At 31.6% G+C, this 16,197-nt stretch overlaps 2 protein-coding genes across 2 annotated transcripts; both read right to left on the reverse strand.

The window, feature by feature from the left end:
• Window positions 1–3,118: 3,118 nt before the first annotated feature.
• Window positions 3,119–3,658, reverse strand: LOC21401538 (non-specific phospholipase C6). The gene has a single exon (XM_010090642.1). The coding sequence runs from the start codon at window positions 3,656–3,658 to the stop codon at window positions 3,119–3,121; it is 540 nt and encodes a 179-aa protein (XP_010088944.1).
• A 6,479-nt stretch (window positions 3,659–10,137) lies between these two features.
• On the reverse strand, window positions 10,138–15,597 carry LOC21401539 (glucose-1-phosphate adenylyltransferase large subunit 1). The gene is made up of 14 exons (XM_010090643.2): window positions 14,756–15,597; window positions 14,332–14,457; window positions 13,927–14,097; window positions 13,542–13,634; window positions 13,342–13,425; window positions 13,206–13,261; window positions 12,897–12,990; window positions 12,193–12,378; window positions 11,997–12,077; window positions 11,709–11,795; window positions 11,523–11,627; window positions 11,311–11,417; window positions 10,762–10,822; window positions 10,138–10,618 (listed from the first exon to the last, which is right to left on the reverse strand). The coding sequence occupies exons 1-14, from the start codon at window positions 15,008–15,010 to the stop codon at window positions 10,517–10,519; spliced, it is 1,608 nt and encodes a 535-aa protein (XP_010088945.1). The 5' UTR covers window positions 15,011–15,597; the 3' UTR covers window positions 10,138–10,516.
• Between the last annotated feature and the right edge of the window lie 600 nt (window positions 15,598–16,197).

A 16,197-nucleotide genomic window follows, 5' to 3' on the forward strand; every position in this document is an offset into this window, starting at 1 on the left:
TTTAACATTAAAAACTAACCTCCCGATAGTAACAACATAATCAATAGTAAATCATTATCACAACATAATAAAGTTAAGAGAGAAATTTACAAATGAACAGATTCATATAACTGATCTTATCAATATAATAAATAAGTCTTCTAAAACAATAAAGAAACAACTGTAAAAATAAATAAATTATTACCTCAGTCGAAGAAGAACAATAGAGAAGTAGACCCAGTAGGACAACAAAGAGTCCAAAACAGAGAGAAGCAAACAAAAAAATCCACTATTGAAAACTGATCAAGGCAAAGAGATGAACCAAAGATCCAGAAGACAGTTACAATGAGAATGAACCTTAATACTACTAAGATTTCTAAACGAAGGTATAAGAGAATGTATTATAAAAGTTGGAGAAGGAAAACAGATAAAAAAAGAGAAACCGTAATAATGAGATAAAACACAATAGTTATATACAAAAAGAACAAATTTTTGATGAAGCACCGATAGCAATTCTTGGGAAAAAAATATCAACTGAGGTAATCATTAGTTAATAGGTGTCATGAAGCATGAAAACCACCGAGAAATTGAACGAATAATGAACAGACAGTAAAAATTTCTGTTATACGAGATTACAATAAAAAATACGTGTCAAAACAATATTATACATACTATAACAATGTAAAAACTGTCTAGAAACTGAAAGAAACAACCATATCAAAAACTAGTCCAGAAGATAAGAAAAGCAAATCATTGAAAGCATTAAAAAAGAAAAAAAAAACATCAACCAATAACATAATAGACAAAAACCATAATAAAAAAGTAAAGAAAATAATTTTCTTTCCAAAAAAAGAAAAGAATAGATAAACAATGTAAAAACTGTCTACAAACTAAAAGAAGCAACTATATCAAAAACTAATCCAGAAGATAAGAGAAGCAAATCATTGAAAGTGTAAAAAAAAAATAAAAAAAAATCAACCAATAATATCACAGACAAAAAGCATAATAAAAAAGTAAAGAAAATAATTTTCTTTCCAAAAAAAGAAAAAGAGAAAATGTTCTCTGAACAAAAAGGATAAAAAACCTAAAAAAAAAGGGAAAAGTAAAAAAGTATGTAAAGAAAAAGAACAAAAAAATGTAAAAAAAACAAAGAAAAAAATTGATTACAAAAGTGTTTTGCATAACAACGAATCAAAAGAGATCCGCAAATCACTGGAAGAAAGAACAAAAGTAAACCAAAAACAAAAACCAAAACATAACCCATAAGATTAACTCATACATTACATAACAAACCGAAACAAAGCCCCAAAAAATCTCAAAGGGAAATTTTTTTAGAAAAAGAACCCTAAAAAACTAAAAATACCCAGACGGTAAAAAAGTGGATAAACAACAAAAATTTTCAAAGAGAAGCCCAGGAACATAAAATGGGGAAAACAAAGAGGACGTGCAAAGCAGAAGAACGCATGAACAAAAGAAAAAAGGAATCATAGAACAAATTTGCAAATCACTAGAAGAAAGAACAAAAGTTAACCCAAACAAAAAAAAACAGATTCGAAGAGGAAAACCCAAAAACCGTAAATCACTGGAAGATTACTAAAATTTCCAGAGAGAAGAAAACCTAGAAACTCCACTGAAACATAACCTATAAGATTAACTCATATATTACATAACAATCCGAAACAAAGGCCCAAAAAATCTCAAAGAGAATTTTTTTTTTAGAAAAAGAACCCTAAAAAACTAAAAATACCCAGACGGCAAAAGAGTGAAGAAACAACAAAAATTTTCAAAGAGAAGCCAGCAACATAAAATGGGGAAAACGAAGAGGACGTGCGAAGCAGAAGAACGCATGAACAAAAGAAAAAAGGAATCATAGAACAAATCCGCAAATCACTGGAAGAAAGAACAAAAGTTAACCAAAAACAAAAACAAAACAACAGATTCGAAGAGGAAAACCCTAAAATCGGAAATCACTGGAACAAAGAACAAAAGTAAACCAAAAATAAAAATAAAAAAACAGATTCGAAGAGGAAAACCCTATAAAACAAAGAATACCCAAACAACAAAAAAAAATTGATAAAATTTCCAGAGATAAGAAAACCTACAAACTCCACCGAAACATAACCCATAACATTAACTCATATATTACATAACAAACCGAAACAAAGTCCCAAAAAATCTCAAACAAGAATTTTTTTTAGAAAACGAACCCTAAAAAGCTAAAAATACCCAGATGGCAAAAGATGGAGAAACAACAAAAATTTTCAAAGAAAAGCCCAGAAACAAAAAATGGGGAGACGGCAAAAAATGGAGAAACAACAAAAATTGTGAAAGAGAAGCCAAGAAACATAAAATAGGGAAAAGCATCGATCGAGAACGGTATTAATCCCAGAAACCTCACGAAGAGCAAGAGAGAGAAAAAGGGAAAAAATAAATGGACTGAAATGTAGAAGTCTAGGACGTTCACAATGTGAAAAGAAAGGCAAACCAAAGGATAAGACAAAAATACCTAAACAAAAATGAAAACAAAAATAAAAAAACCAAAGATAAAACGGTAAACACACAAACTTAGGACACACCCGAAATTATTCTAAAGAAGAGGGATAGGAAGGACCGGGCACTCTTCTAAGAATAATAACCCGAGTGCCTCCTTTAGTAGTATGTATAATATGGCCTTGCTTACACAACGCCCAGTGAAAATTCCAATACTATCAAATAAAAAAAAAACATTAAAAAGGGTATATGAAACTGAACCGAATCAGCCAAAAAAAAGCAAGCATAAAACACTAAAATATGTGTGTACATATATATTTAGACAAATTACACAGTTGCCTCTTGAAATATAGACCGTATAACAAAATGTTTTTTGAATTTCAATTTGTGACATCCGTTCGTCCTGAACTTTAGAAGTCTTGTAAATTTTCCCTTATATTAAAATTAATTTTAAGATTAATTTTAAAAACTCCTCCTAAATTATGACCCTTGTAATACTTTATCCTCCGAATTTTAAAACGTAACATCCGCTCCCCTCAAACTTTATTCCGTTAATAATTTTACCCCTTCTATTACACTGAGTGACGAAATTAGCCACATATCCATTATTTAGTGAGATTTAAAAGTAGAATTACGTTTATACTCATTTTCATTCAGAATCACTCGTTGTGGGTATGTTTTGAAAGTAAATCCCAAAGTCCAAACCATTCTCAAGAACAAAATCAAATATGGTCTTTTGTGGATACCCTTGAGCCAATTGCTTCTTGACATGGCTTGTTGAGCCATGAGAAGTTGCGGAGTAAACAAATAGCCTATTGGGTTGTGTTGGACGGGGAATGGAAGAAAACCATCTATCGAAAACAACAAATTCTCGGACTAAAGCCTCGTAAACGGGTACGGATTCGGGTCTAAATCCTTGTAAATGGTTGGGAGACATAGACAAAGCTTGCTCAACAAAACCAGTCATGGAGAGAACTGAAGCAAAACGAAGTACTTGTTGCTCAACGGCCTCGAAAGAGTGCTCGGGATCCGGATTGACGAACTCAACATCGTCGGTGAAGCAAATCGTTTTGGGTTTTTGGGTTTTGGTGGAAACGGGATTGCCTTCTTCACTAGTGATGCCATTGATATTTGGGTTCACGGATTTCTTCATCCACCCCAGCATGTGATTGAAGGAGCGGTTCTCCATCACCTAAACGACAATGGTTTTGATGGGTTGTTGTTGTCGTTGCTGTTGGCCTGAGACGAAATGGGTCGTCTGGGAAGTCCATGAGAGAGTGAGAAAGAGCAGGAAAGTGAAGGAAAATGGTGGTTTGCAGGTTTTGGATGCTAATAAGACGGATATAATCGTAATTTTATTTTTAAATCTCTTTAAATAATAAATACGTGATAAATTTTTTCATTCAGTGTAATAACAGAGATAAAATTATTAACAAAATAAAATTTAAAATGAATGAATGTTACGTTTTAAAATTTTTCTAAAAAAATATTACAAATCATAGAAGAGAAATTTTTAAAATTAATACTTAATTTTAATGGAAAATGATACTTGGCGATCATATGTCATGAGAGCTGTGGAATTAGCACATAAAATTACTTTAATGTTCAACAGTAGTTGTTTTGCCTTTTTTTTTTTTTTTCTCATACTCTCTCGCTATCTGAACTCTTTCTCTTTCTCTCTTCTCTCTCCCTCCCGACAAATCCTCTCTCTCTCCTCTCTCTATCTCTCCGGTGGGCAAGATTTGCCGAGCAATACACTCAGATTTCAGACGCATAAGCACTTACAGCCATTGAAACATAGTCCATCAAAAAAATGTTGGATTATCTAATAATAAAATATTCCAACACAGTCCTCATAGGGTTTGAATCACAGGTTGGAGAGAGATTTCAGGGTAAGTTTTTTCTTTTCCTTTCTTTTCTTTTCCTTTTAACGAGTATAAGTGGGTTTTGATTGGAGGAAAGAAGGGTCATGATGAGCTCAGAAGAACACACTTCTCATCATCATCAGCATCATCACAATCAAATGGACGATGATTATCAACCGTCTTATGGGATGTTTCGTTCTCGATTTGCTTTGATTTGGTGACGGATAATGGAGGCAGATCGAGGGCTAAGCTGCAATGCGGCCATAATTCCATTTGGGTTTGTCTTTTCTCGCAATGTTTCTTTTGATTTCCTGTCTTTAGTTCATCTTTATTGATAGTTCATCTTTATTGATTTTTGGCTTCTGGGTCAGAAAAGCTAATGGAAAAAAGTAAAGAGAGAGAACGAAAAAAATATATATAGGGAGAGAGCGCGTGCGAATGATTAGTTTTTTACTACGCGATTAATTAGTTTTATCTAAGGCATCGTTGATTTTACGATTCAAATTTTTAGTTTTAAATTTTTATAATTAAAAATTTTTATAAAATATCACATTTAATTTTTTTTATTATAAAAAAAATTTTTAGAAAATATTACATCTTAATTTAAATTAAAAATTTAAATTTATAAAATGAACGAGATTTAAAGTTTTATTCATTTTATCAATTTAAATTTTTAATTTTTAATTTTTATAATTAAAAATTTTAAAAAAAATATCATATTTAATTTTTTAATTATAATTAAAATTTTTTTAAAAATATCACATTTAATTTTTTTATTATAATTAAAAATTTTTAAAAAATACTATATCTTAATTTAAATTAAAAATTTAAATTTATAAAATGAATACTTGAATGAGATATCTGTTAAAATTTTAACAAAAAAGAGAAAAAATTTTAAAATTTTTAAAATTTGGAGAAATGGACGTTACAGATTAAAGTTTAAAGGTATTTTATTACACGGCCTATAATTCGGAAACAACCGTGTAATTTGCCCATTTTCTTGTGATTTGCTTTCTTGTTCTGTGATCCATTGATCTCTTTCTTTCTCCATCTCTTCTCACCGACACACATTCACTGCATCGCATGATACTAGTGTCCAGTTCTTAGTGCTCCACGTGTTACTTGTAGTGTATCACATTGCCGTGTAGCAGCAGAAGACCCGGTTTTATACGAATGTCTTTTTCCGTTCCGTGCATGCATATCCAGTATATTACAAGTTGGAATTGGCATTAATACATATATTAAAAGTCTTCTTTATTACTGTTTATTGTACATGAGTATGAACAGTGAAATTTTTTTAACCTCTTAAATGTATGTTGACCGTTTTATCCCTTGCACTTTCTTCACCACACACGTTTTTCTGCGCACATTTATGTGTTTTTTTTCTTAAATTATTTTTTGAGATCGGGCAACAGCTGAAATAGGAACAGGCCCTATTCTTTGTCTTCGACTACCTTCTAGGTCTTTATTTTTGAAAGAAAAAAAAATAAGTTAAAATTTAAAATGAATTAAAATTAATAGGTCAATAATTTATATGAGTTAATAAATAGATTAAATTACTGTTTTCGTTCATAATTTATCTGGTTATGAACTATAACTTGACAAGTTATGGACGGTTTTTGTCCATAACTTGTCTGGCTATGAATCATAACTTGACAAGTTGTTAAATTACTGTTTTCGTTCATAATTTGTCTGGTTATGAACTATAACTTGACAAGTTATGGACGGTTTTTATCCATAACTTGTCTGGCTATGAATCATAACTTGACAAGTTTATCCATAACTTATCTGATTATGAACTATAACTTGACAAGTTATGGCCTATTAATTTCTATAATTAAAAATTGGCCTATATACTTTCTTAAGCTTTTCATATTGGCCTATTTTCTACTATTTTCGTTTATTTTTTAGGTGTTTTGGGTTTTGTTTTTTTTTTCTTCTTTGAACTAATATGGTTTTTTATTTCTTCATTTTTTTTCTTCGTTTGGACATAATTTTTTTCTACCGTTTCTTCTAATCCGATCTTTTTGAGTTTTTTGAGTTTTGTTATTTTCTTCTTTTCTACACTAATATGGTTTTTTTTTCGATCTATTTCGAAAAAAAAATTTCCTTTTACCGTTTCATCTCTTCGTCTTGATGTTTTATGCTTTTTTGGGTTATGCTGTTCTGTTCTGAATTTTTTTTTGTTTACCTGATTTTTCTTTACATGTTTTTATTGCAAAGGCATTCGGAAATGTTTACTTTCTCGGCGTCCAAATATCTAGAGCTAATATTCTTCATATTTTTTGCTTTTTCTCTTGGGGTTTTTTTCCCCTTTTTATTTTTTATTTTTGGTAGATATTTGGGCTCTTTTTTGTTCATATTTCCTCTTTGTTGATTTTATGTTTATTTCTTTAAATTTTTTATTTTGGCTGACTTTTAGGCTGTGTTTGGAGTTGTTTTTGTTTTTATTTTCTACATTTTTTGAAAAAGAAAAAATAAAAACGGAAGAGAAACGGCGTTTGACACAATTAAAGATGAAAATGAAAACAATTTTTTGATTTAGTGTAAAATAGTAGACAAATGAAAAATGATTTTTAGTCGTTTTTCATTTTTTGTTTCTGTTTTCTCCTTTCTCGAATAGAGAGAGAGACACTAATTGATTTTTTTTATACTGAAAATAATCTCGTGAAAAAATTACCAAATGCATTTTTAAAAATGATTTCAGTTTGAGATTGAAAACGTTTTCATTTCCATTTTTACACAAAAAACAAAATCATTTTAGAACGAGTTCTAAACGCATCCTTAATTTCTTCAGTTTTCTTTTTTCAATTTTTTTTTATTTTTGATTTTTGGCTTTTATCTATTCTTGTTTACTCTTTGTTGTTTTTTTTATTAAAATTTTTGATTTTGAGCGATTCTACACAATTGTCAGCGTCTTATTGTGTTAATGTTCGCGTTAATATTTTATTCTGACACGTGCATTTCTTATGCTTAAATTTTGTATAATGCATATCTAATCTCTCACTATCCGTTATTTATTGGTTGTGTTTTGCAGTCGTCTTCATGCTCCATGACAAATGTAGTTGATTAATCATTATTCCGATTGATTTTGCTTTGTAGGAATTTGTATAGAGATTGAGCGAAATTTTGATAACTTTGTGTATATATAATGCATGTTTTTTTATTGCTATAATTCCTCACTTTCTCTTTATTTTCGTTATTCAGATATTACGATCTATCATCTTCTGTGTTCTCTGTCTGTTTAAAAATCTTATTGATACTAGACGTCTATTACTATTTTCACTGTCTTTTGGATATTCGGTTCATATATTTCTCCTACTCAATAATTTTGATTGTTCTGTTGGATCTATCATGTTCACTGTGCTTCATCGACTGAGGTATTCAATTTTTTGTCCTTGCCTTTGTTTTTGAACTGTTTTTAAAATATTGCATTATGATGTTATCTTCATTTGTTATGTGAGTTTCTTCATTTCTTGGCTTATCTGTTCATTTCATTATGTTTTTCATGAATATGTTATTGTTTAGTGTTGATTTTGTTTTTTTTATATCGTTGTTCAGTGTTTATGTTGTTTTGCTTATTGTTATTTAGGTATAACTTAGCTTCATCTTTTGCCTTATTTGTTCTTCTATCGAGATCTAAAATTTTTTTTAGCTTTTAATCTTCTTTTGGTCATGATGATGTATTTTTGTTCTATTATTGGTATATATCATGTAACTGTTAATAAAGGCTTGATTGTTCTTGATGTTGGCCAGATTATTTAGGATTTATGTCATTTTCTTACGGTTTATTAATCGTTAGGGTATTGTTTTTCTTTGTTGATGATGACTTAGTTTCTTTATGTTGAAGTCAGTGTTCTTTCAATAGTTTATGTTAATTTTTGTTGGTCAGTTTTCAACATTTTTTCTCTATTCCATTTTCAATTACTGTCGTCCTTATGTAGTGCAAACGTATCGTTTTGTCTTTAGCTTTTTACTCTTTTATATATTTATATTTGTGCCTTTTTAGTCATTTATCTATAAAGAAAGATTCTAACCTATATATATATATATATATTGTGTGTTTTGAATAAATTCTATAATAATTCAGCTGCCAGTCAAGTACATTGTTAGGTTATATTTGAGTTATTTATGATATGTATCGTTAATAATAGAAAATAAATACCTGAACCATGTATTTAATATATGATTTTCTGGTTTCTTCATCTTCGGTTGGCGCTGAATCCTGTTTTTGTTATTTATATATTAATTTCTATAGATTGTTTGTCTCATTTATTTAAATGACCAATATGAATGTATTTTTTTCTTAATACACAGATGGAAATTATGTATGTCATGCATTTATCAAAATAATTGTACTGTAAAAAGTGTTTGATTTTCTTTCTTTTGTAGAGTTTATTTCTCATTTTATATGCTCACTGTATGATAATAGACTTTAGTTTAGTTCATTTCACCAATTTAAGTTTTACTACAGTAAAAAACTCTCAGAAACAGTCACATCTAATGTTTTTGTTACAGTAAAAAGTTCTCACACAAAATCACATCTCAACTCAAATTAAAAACTCGAATTAGCGAACTAAACGGGCCTTTTATTGTGTCTCACTTATTTAGAGCAGATTGGGTGTGAGACATTAAATATATTTTGCTTCTCCATCACTTACTGCTCTATTTGATTATCTGCTCTATTTGATTATCAATCGTTTTGCGCTTTTTCTTGCTATCGCTGCATCCTTTTTTTCTCTCTATTTACAATTAGTTGGCTGACTTTTCAAACTTAAATGGGTGGTTATAGCATTCCAGGTATTTTTAATCACTGTTGCCGAGAATTTTTATCATATCTACTGCTTATGTTAGGTATATTGTTGTAATGTGATTGTATCAATATGCACTGTTTCTGTTTCATATTAGCTGTTCATAACTGATTTTAGTATGTTTTTTAAATAAACATTAGTATTATATATTGCTCATTGTCGTTTTCTTCTATTGTTAATAAATATTAGTACAATATGTACTGAGTCTTTTTTTTTTTTTCCTATCCTTCATTACGACGTATTTTTCAAACATTGTCTTTTTCTTTATTTATTTGTTACCTTGTTTTATGCTTTAACCCTTCTTTGAAGAATTCATTTAAAACATATATACATATACATTACTTTTATTTTTCTACAGTTCAATTTCACTTTTTTTAAGCAATTAAATTTTTATTTTCCTTTTTCTTTACTGTGGTGATGATGCTAATAAGCAATCCTAATCTCTTTTGTTGTACATGTGTTGTTAAAAAATTGCTTTGAATACTTTTTCCTTATTGACAGTAGTAATGTTTTATACTTATATGTCTGTCTATATATGTATTAAGATATTTTGAATCACCGTACTGTATATGTATAGATATGTATATTTCAATGTATATTTCAAACCAACGCCCCTAATACCAAAAAAATAAATAAATAAAAAGCACAATATTATATATATATATATATGTGTCTGAATATGTTTATAAAAATCCCAAATTTTTTATATAATATAAAAATGTATTCCGCGTGTTAATAAATAAATAAAAAGCACAATATTATATATATGTGTGTCTGAATATGTTTATAAAAATCCCAAATTTTTTATATAATATAGCAATGGGAATACAGGTTTGTTAAATCTAGAATCAAATTGCGGAATACAGGTTTGTTAAATCTAGAATCAAATTTGACTGCAACTATACGGAAAACTGCATTTATCTATAGAGTAAGAAAACTTAAAATGCAAGTTTAACCAAACATGATCAAAATTTATTAGTTTCTAAGGCAGGCAAAATTTATCAAAATTTATTAAAGTCTTATTGATGATTTAAAAGGCTTACTACACAAACTACCAATTATCTTTATTCATGGCAGATATTATTATTTGGATACAACTATTTTTATTAAAAGAGAAAAGGCAAGAAATCAGCGAGCTAGCTAGCCCTCTGGTTTTATTTTTGTACATTCCTCTTGGATTGGCTCTTCGGTACAATGAACTCCATTGTCTTTAACATTTTGCTGAGAGATCTTCTCTTTCACACACCAGCTAAATGAGATTGCCTCTCCAAAGACAAAAGTGGTGCAAAGACTTTCCCCTCAGCTGTTCCATGAAAACCGCTCTGCAACGTTCGAGTTTGTTTCCACAGGATTTCTCTTCTTGAGATCCGTCTATATGACTGTCCCATCTTCTATAGTTGCCTTCTCCACTATAATGGTGATTCCCGACCGAATATAAAACCCCTCTTCCGGCCTATCCGCTTCATGAACACCCTACAAAAAGGATGGAGCATTCGAGCATTGCATAGGATTAAACGCGATAATGATAACATACTTCAAAAAGGAAATTCTAGTTCTTGTGTGGAGAAGTGCAAAAAGAAACAAAGTGACGAGGACAAGAACGTAGGTATCCTTACATCTTTGTTCCTGATGACGACGTCCTTTCCAATCTTCACATTCTTATCGATGATACAATTCCTTCAAAGTAAAAATGTTCGATCACGGTCAGAACTAGGGGCATGTTCATCGAACCATAATGCAAAGTAATGTGAAAAGTAATCGGTTTAGAAAGGAAAGGAAAAGAAAGGAATAGAATAAGAATGAGGATAGTTGATTCTCTTTCCGGTGTTTACTTAACATTTAGAAAGTGCAAACTGAACTTAGAATATGAATCCTATCAATGGAACTATTAAAATGGAATAATTGTTGGCTTATAATATGTGAAATTATCACTATATATAAGTCAATTTGACATTCATTCCAGCTAACTGGGAATCAATACCAAGGAGGTGTTAGAATCTAAGATTCCATCAAAGCCCAATATTTACCGTTTGTTTCATGGGTTCAAATCACGGTTCATGATTCTGACATTTGAAATTCAAATTTTTTACGAGAAGAACACTGCAGCAAAATCAAGAATCATAGTTTGAACCATGCAGAACCTTGAAACAAACACACCAAGTTACCTAATTTTTGTGTTCTGTCCAATCCCAATTGGAACCTTCCCCTCTGCCAGAAGAGAAGCAATCTCAGATTCAGTTTGATAATAGTCTGCACCCATCATTATGGTATCCTGAAAATGGAGATTAACAATCAACCAAGTGATCACTAATACACACACATGCACACACAAAACATACAGATCTTGGCTATTTTTATGGAACCTCTGTTAATTCACCTTAAGCTCCACGCCATAATCTAATCGAGAGCGTTCACCCACAATGGAACGTTGGACAGAGCATTCTCTCAGGAAACATCCATGTGAAATTATTGCATCCACAATCTGCAAAACCCACATAAGCATGAGAAAGACTACAATTTAATGAAGTCAAGGGACGAAACAAGTGCAGTTCTGTAAGCATACCCGGCATTTATCGATCTTGGTTGGAGGTAAGAATCGAGGAGATGTGAAGAAAGGAGTTTTTGGATCATAAAACTCGAACTTTGGGAACTGCAAGAAAAGAGATATTTCCAACAAAAAAATGATGTCAGTCTAGCACAATTACTAGTAACTAGTAAAGTCCCATTTGAAGCAATTATGGAAAAGTATGATATTCCATGATGCTCCACAGTATACTAAGGGAGAAAAAAAAAAGTACTAGTTTCATGAAAGAAGAATTGAAAAAACAGTCTCTTGACCAATTGATCCTACCTCTTCAGTAAGGGCCAAGTTGGCATCATAAAAAGACTTTATGGTCCCAATATCTTCCCAATAGTCTCTGAACATATATGCCTGTCAAAGCAAGATTCAACATGTATAGGTTACATGCTTGAAACATTTTTAAGAACCGAAGCATACTAAAAGAAAATGTGGAGCAACATTTTCGAGAACTAATATACTCTCTTACTTGAACATCATGCTCTTCCACAGCTGCAGGAATGATTTCTGATCCAAAGTCGTTCGATGTAGGATATCTCCACCTTAAGAGCTTAAGCAAAATTTCCGTCTTAAATGCATAGACTCCCATTGATGCAATGTATGGAGATTTCATGGCATCTTGCTTAGACAATCCTAGAAGAGAAGTATCTGCTTGCTGCAGAAATCCAACATCAAGGTTAAAATTGAATAAAATATTTCATCGACAATAACAAAACCATGATAGAGTTATTAGCATTTATGGAGAACAATTAAGAAGAATCTGGGGCCGAATCATAGCCGCATGTTTTTAAGGTAATTTTAAGGCAAACATCTGACATATTGATATTTCTAATGCTTATTTTATCTTATGCTCATGTCACTAGGTCATCCTCTTCATATAATAACAAGATGTCTTTCAGTTAGCATTTCACTCGGTATGATCGAGGAAAAGTGATCACTGACACAACACATAGAACTTACGAGGTGCTAGTGCACAGGACCAAAGGATTTTGCAAAACTTAAAGCAAGATGGATGGCCAAGAATTTAGTTAAAATTGACATAACCGAACTATGGGTGATGTTTTTAGTTTTATAGAGTTGAAAAACTCTAGAAGCTATCAAAAATATGGAAAAAAAAAAAAAAAAAAAAAAAAGCACAATGCAGGACTGAGATAAGATCTAGTGCTTGCATACCATTCCTTTTAGATCAGCACCCTTTGGTTTTTCAGCAAACTGATAAATTCTCTCTCTGCTGTCTACTTTCACCAGTCCATAATCGGATGCACGGCTGGAAAGGAACCATGCAACGTTAGATATGCTTAGGAGTCCGGTTGGAGCTTACATTTTTTTAATCTAATTTTGTTCTTTTTCTCCTCGTGACTAATTAGAAACAATTATATTTATATTGTACTTGAAAAGTTATAAAAGACATCAGATGTTCAAATACATCAAATTCACAATAAATTAAATCAACAAAACAAGATAGAAGAAGTCTAAGCATACCTGTCATTAACTGCTGCACACGAAATTGTAATGTCGGAATTTCTATCGACGTGACTCTGATGAAATCAGTGCAAAGATGTAAGCTCAATACAGGCATTAAACAAAGACTCTTAGTTCAAATGAATTAACTGCTTACCTGCACAAAGTCCATATAATCCATCCGATAAAGATGATCACCAGACAAAATAAGAATGTTCTCAATGTTCCGGTTCTTGGCGTCCTACAAGAATCAATACAGTTACCACAGAGTACAGACAGATTCATTTCAAGTCAAATATGAAAGAATTACTCCGTCTTTCCTTTTAAAAAATCTTATGTTTTGGAAACTTCACACACCTCAAACACCCATGTAAATTGCCTCACAGCATCTGCAGTCCCTTGGAACCATTTCATCCCCGCTTCTCCCGGTGTCTGAGTGGCAGCCAAGACCTGCCCATGAAGTGAATTTGCTTTAAGCCACCGAATAAGTGACAGACATAAATAAACTAGCTCATTATAGTGTCTTTTAATTGTTAAATACGCAAACACATCATTGAACGACAAAAGTGTTTCCCCATTCAACAAAGCAGAATCATCAGCCTATTACTTTTTTGAGAAACACTTGGCTTCCTTTTCCTTAAAACACTAGCAAGTTTAAATCTGACCCTACGATAGTCCAAATACCAGACCAATGACCAAGCAAAACCTATTGAAAATTTCATCCGCTTGAAGGATTTCTCACCTCCACAAAACCATCCCCAAAATTGACACCATTCCCAAAGTACGTTCGAGCAATATGGCGATTGAGAGAAGCAGAGTTGAACTGGGTCAGCACAAAAATCTTGTTTATGTCACTATTGATGCAATTGCTCATCGGAATATCTATCAGCCGGTAGCATCCTCCAACTGGGACCTGCAGATCATACATATCATCTAGTCATCAAACTTCAAACGCCACCTATAAATCACTAGGACCAAAGTCAACAACTTCTTTTCTTTTTCTTTTCTTTTTTTTTACACATGATGAAATCTAATGACATACTATGATTAAAAAGATTGCGCCAAATATATTTTTTCATAGCCTGCCACAGGATTTGAGTTGCTCTAATACCAAATGATGTATAAGTATATGAATATTGTATCTTACAGCGGGTATTGCAGCTCTTCTGGTAAGAGGAAAGAGCTGAGTCCCAGCACCTCCTCCCAAAATGATTGCAGCCACATTTTTGGGGTCGGCTCTTCTTCTATGAAACTGAGGAACTTGCAGAGTCGTCTGACATTTGAATTATATGAGAATTCACTCAAAACCCACATAAAAAAAAACTAACTAAGAATCCCAAGAAAACTCTCAATTTCAAGATTTCACACACAAATCATCACCACAACATTAAAACACACACACGCACAAAATAAAAATAAAGAAAAAGAAAAATTGTCACTTTCACTAATAAAAATGAATCATATAAAGAAAAATTCACACAGCCAACATGGTTACATATATAGCCTAGCGGTATTTCGACGTCTGTCTGACTGTGAAAAAAAATGAAAAAAACAAAAAAAAAGCAACTAACCAGAGCCTCCTTGGTGTCATTCGTTGTAGCAACAGCAAAAGCAACACCGGGCTTGACCTTGGCCTTATTTCTGATTCTCTTCTCATTTCCCAATAAACTGTTTAATGTGGCTTGCTTGATCCAAAGACTGTTTTTCTTTAGGCTTCCTCTGATCTTCTCCCCCAAAATCCCACTATCTCCACCATATCTGAGACCACCTTGGCTTGCTTTTGCCAAATGGGCATTCGGTTTTGTAGTCACACAGCAAAGATCCATTCTTTAATGGATCAGAATACGGAAACGGTGATCACAAAAACAGAACTCAACCAAAGTAAGTTAACAAAGTAAATTTAGTATAGATCACCTCAGATATGTTTTGACACTTGTTTTGTCACATGCACAGTCATATACATACACACACACACACACACACACACACACACACATATATATATATATATGTATACAAACACACACACACAAACACACACGTCTCTAACACGTGACCCCAAAAGAAAATTGGCTACACAAAACCTGACTCTAATGAAAGTTTATCAGATATGGTAACAAAACTTGTGTACTTCCCAGATCGGAAATCTTGCTAGGAAATTAGAATCTCGAGTGCCCAGAAGAGGAAAAACTGAAAGGGTTCTTTTTTTTTTGGTTTTTTGTTATTTTTTTCAGAGTAGAAAGAAGACAAGAAGATGAGGAAGAGTACTTTCAAAATGGGAGTGAAATGCGTGAAGTGATTTTGATGGAAAGCAAAGCAGTCAACTTTATTGGCTTGTTGGGAGTGAGCCTCACGAGAAATCCTGCAAATTTTTGTGTGATAGATTTTATGAATAAAATAAAATATTGTGGCATGAAATCATGTGGCCTTGCCATAATATTATAGTCCAAATTTCTAGGTTCTCATGCTTTTAGAGAAAGCCAGTGTGAGCCAAACACCTGTCCCTTTCAAGCCAAAAGATTGTGTCATTATTTAATGAAACAAAAAATGTTAAAAGAAATTGATGAGATACTTTCATCGTTACTGGCCGTACAAAAATTGAAAGAAAATAAATTTTATTTTAAAAAAAAATAATGCTTCCTACACCCATCAACATTTTCAAAGCTGTTATAATCTTCATTTGACAGTTGGTATCAGAGATTTCCCTCCACTTGACATGTTGCTTTAAACTGATCATGGCGTGCACTAATTTTCAACCGTGTGATTAGTATTTTATTGGCTAGTTTAATATTATTTTTGTTGGTGAAGAAAAAAATAAGTTAAAAATTGGAGAAGCTGGTGTAGCATAGTTACTTCCAAGGTTTGATTTTTTTTTTTTTCCTCGAGTAAATTGCATTATTGCATACATAATTTAAAAAATAGCGACTTTGTCTTTCATATGCAACAATAAATATCGTATTTTAAACCATTAATTCAATAACGTTAATTAACTATTAGTTCTCAATTATTATTA

The sequence above is a fragment of the Morus notabilis genome, unplaced genomic scaffold (assembly GCF_000414095.1).
Source record: "Morus notabilis unplaced genomic scaffold, ASM41409v2 Scaffold57, whole genome shotgun sequence".
Taxonomy (NCBI): Eukaryota; Viridiplantae; Streptophyta; class Magnoliopsida; order Rosales; family Moraceae; genus Morus; species Morus notabilis.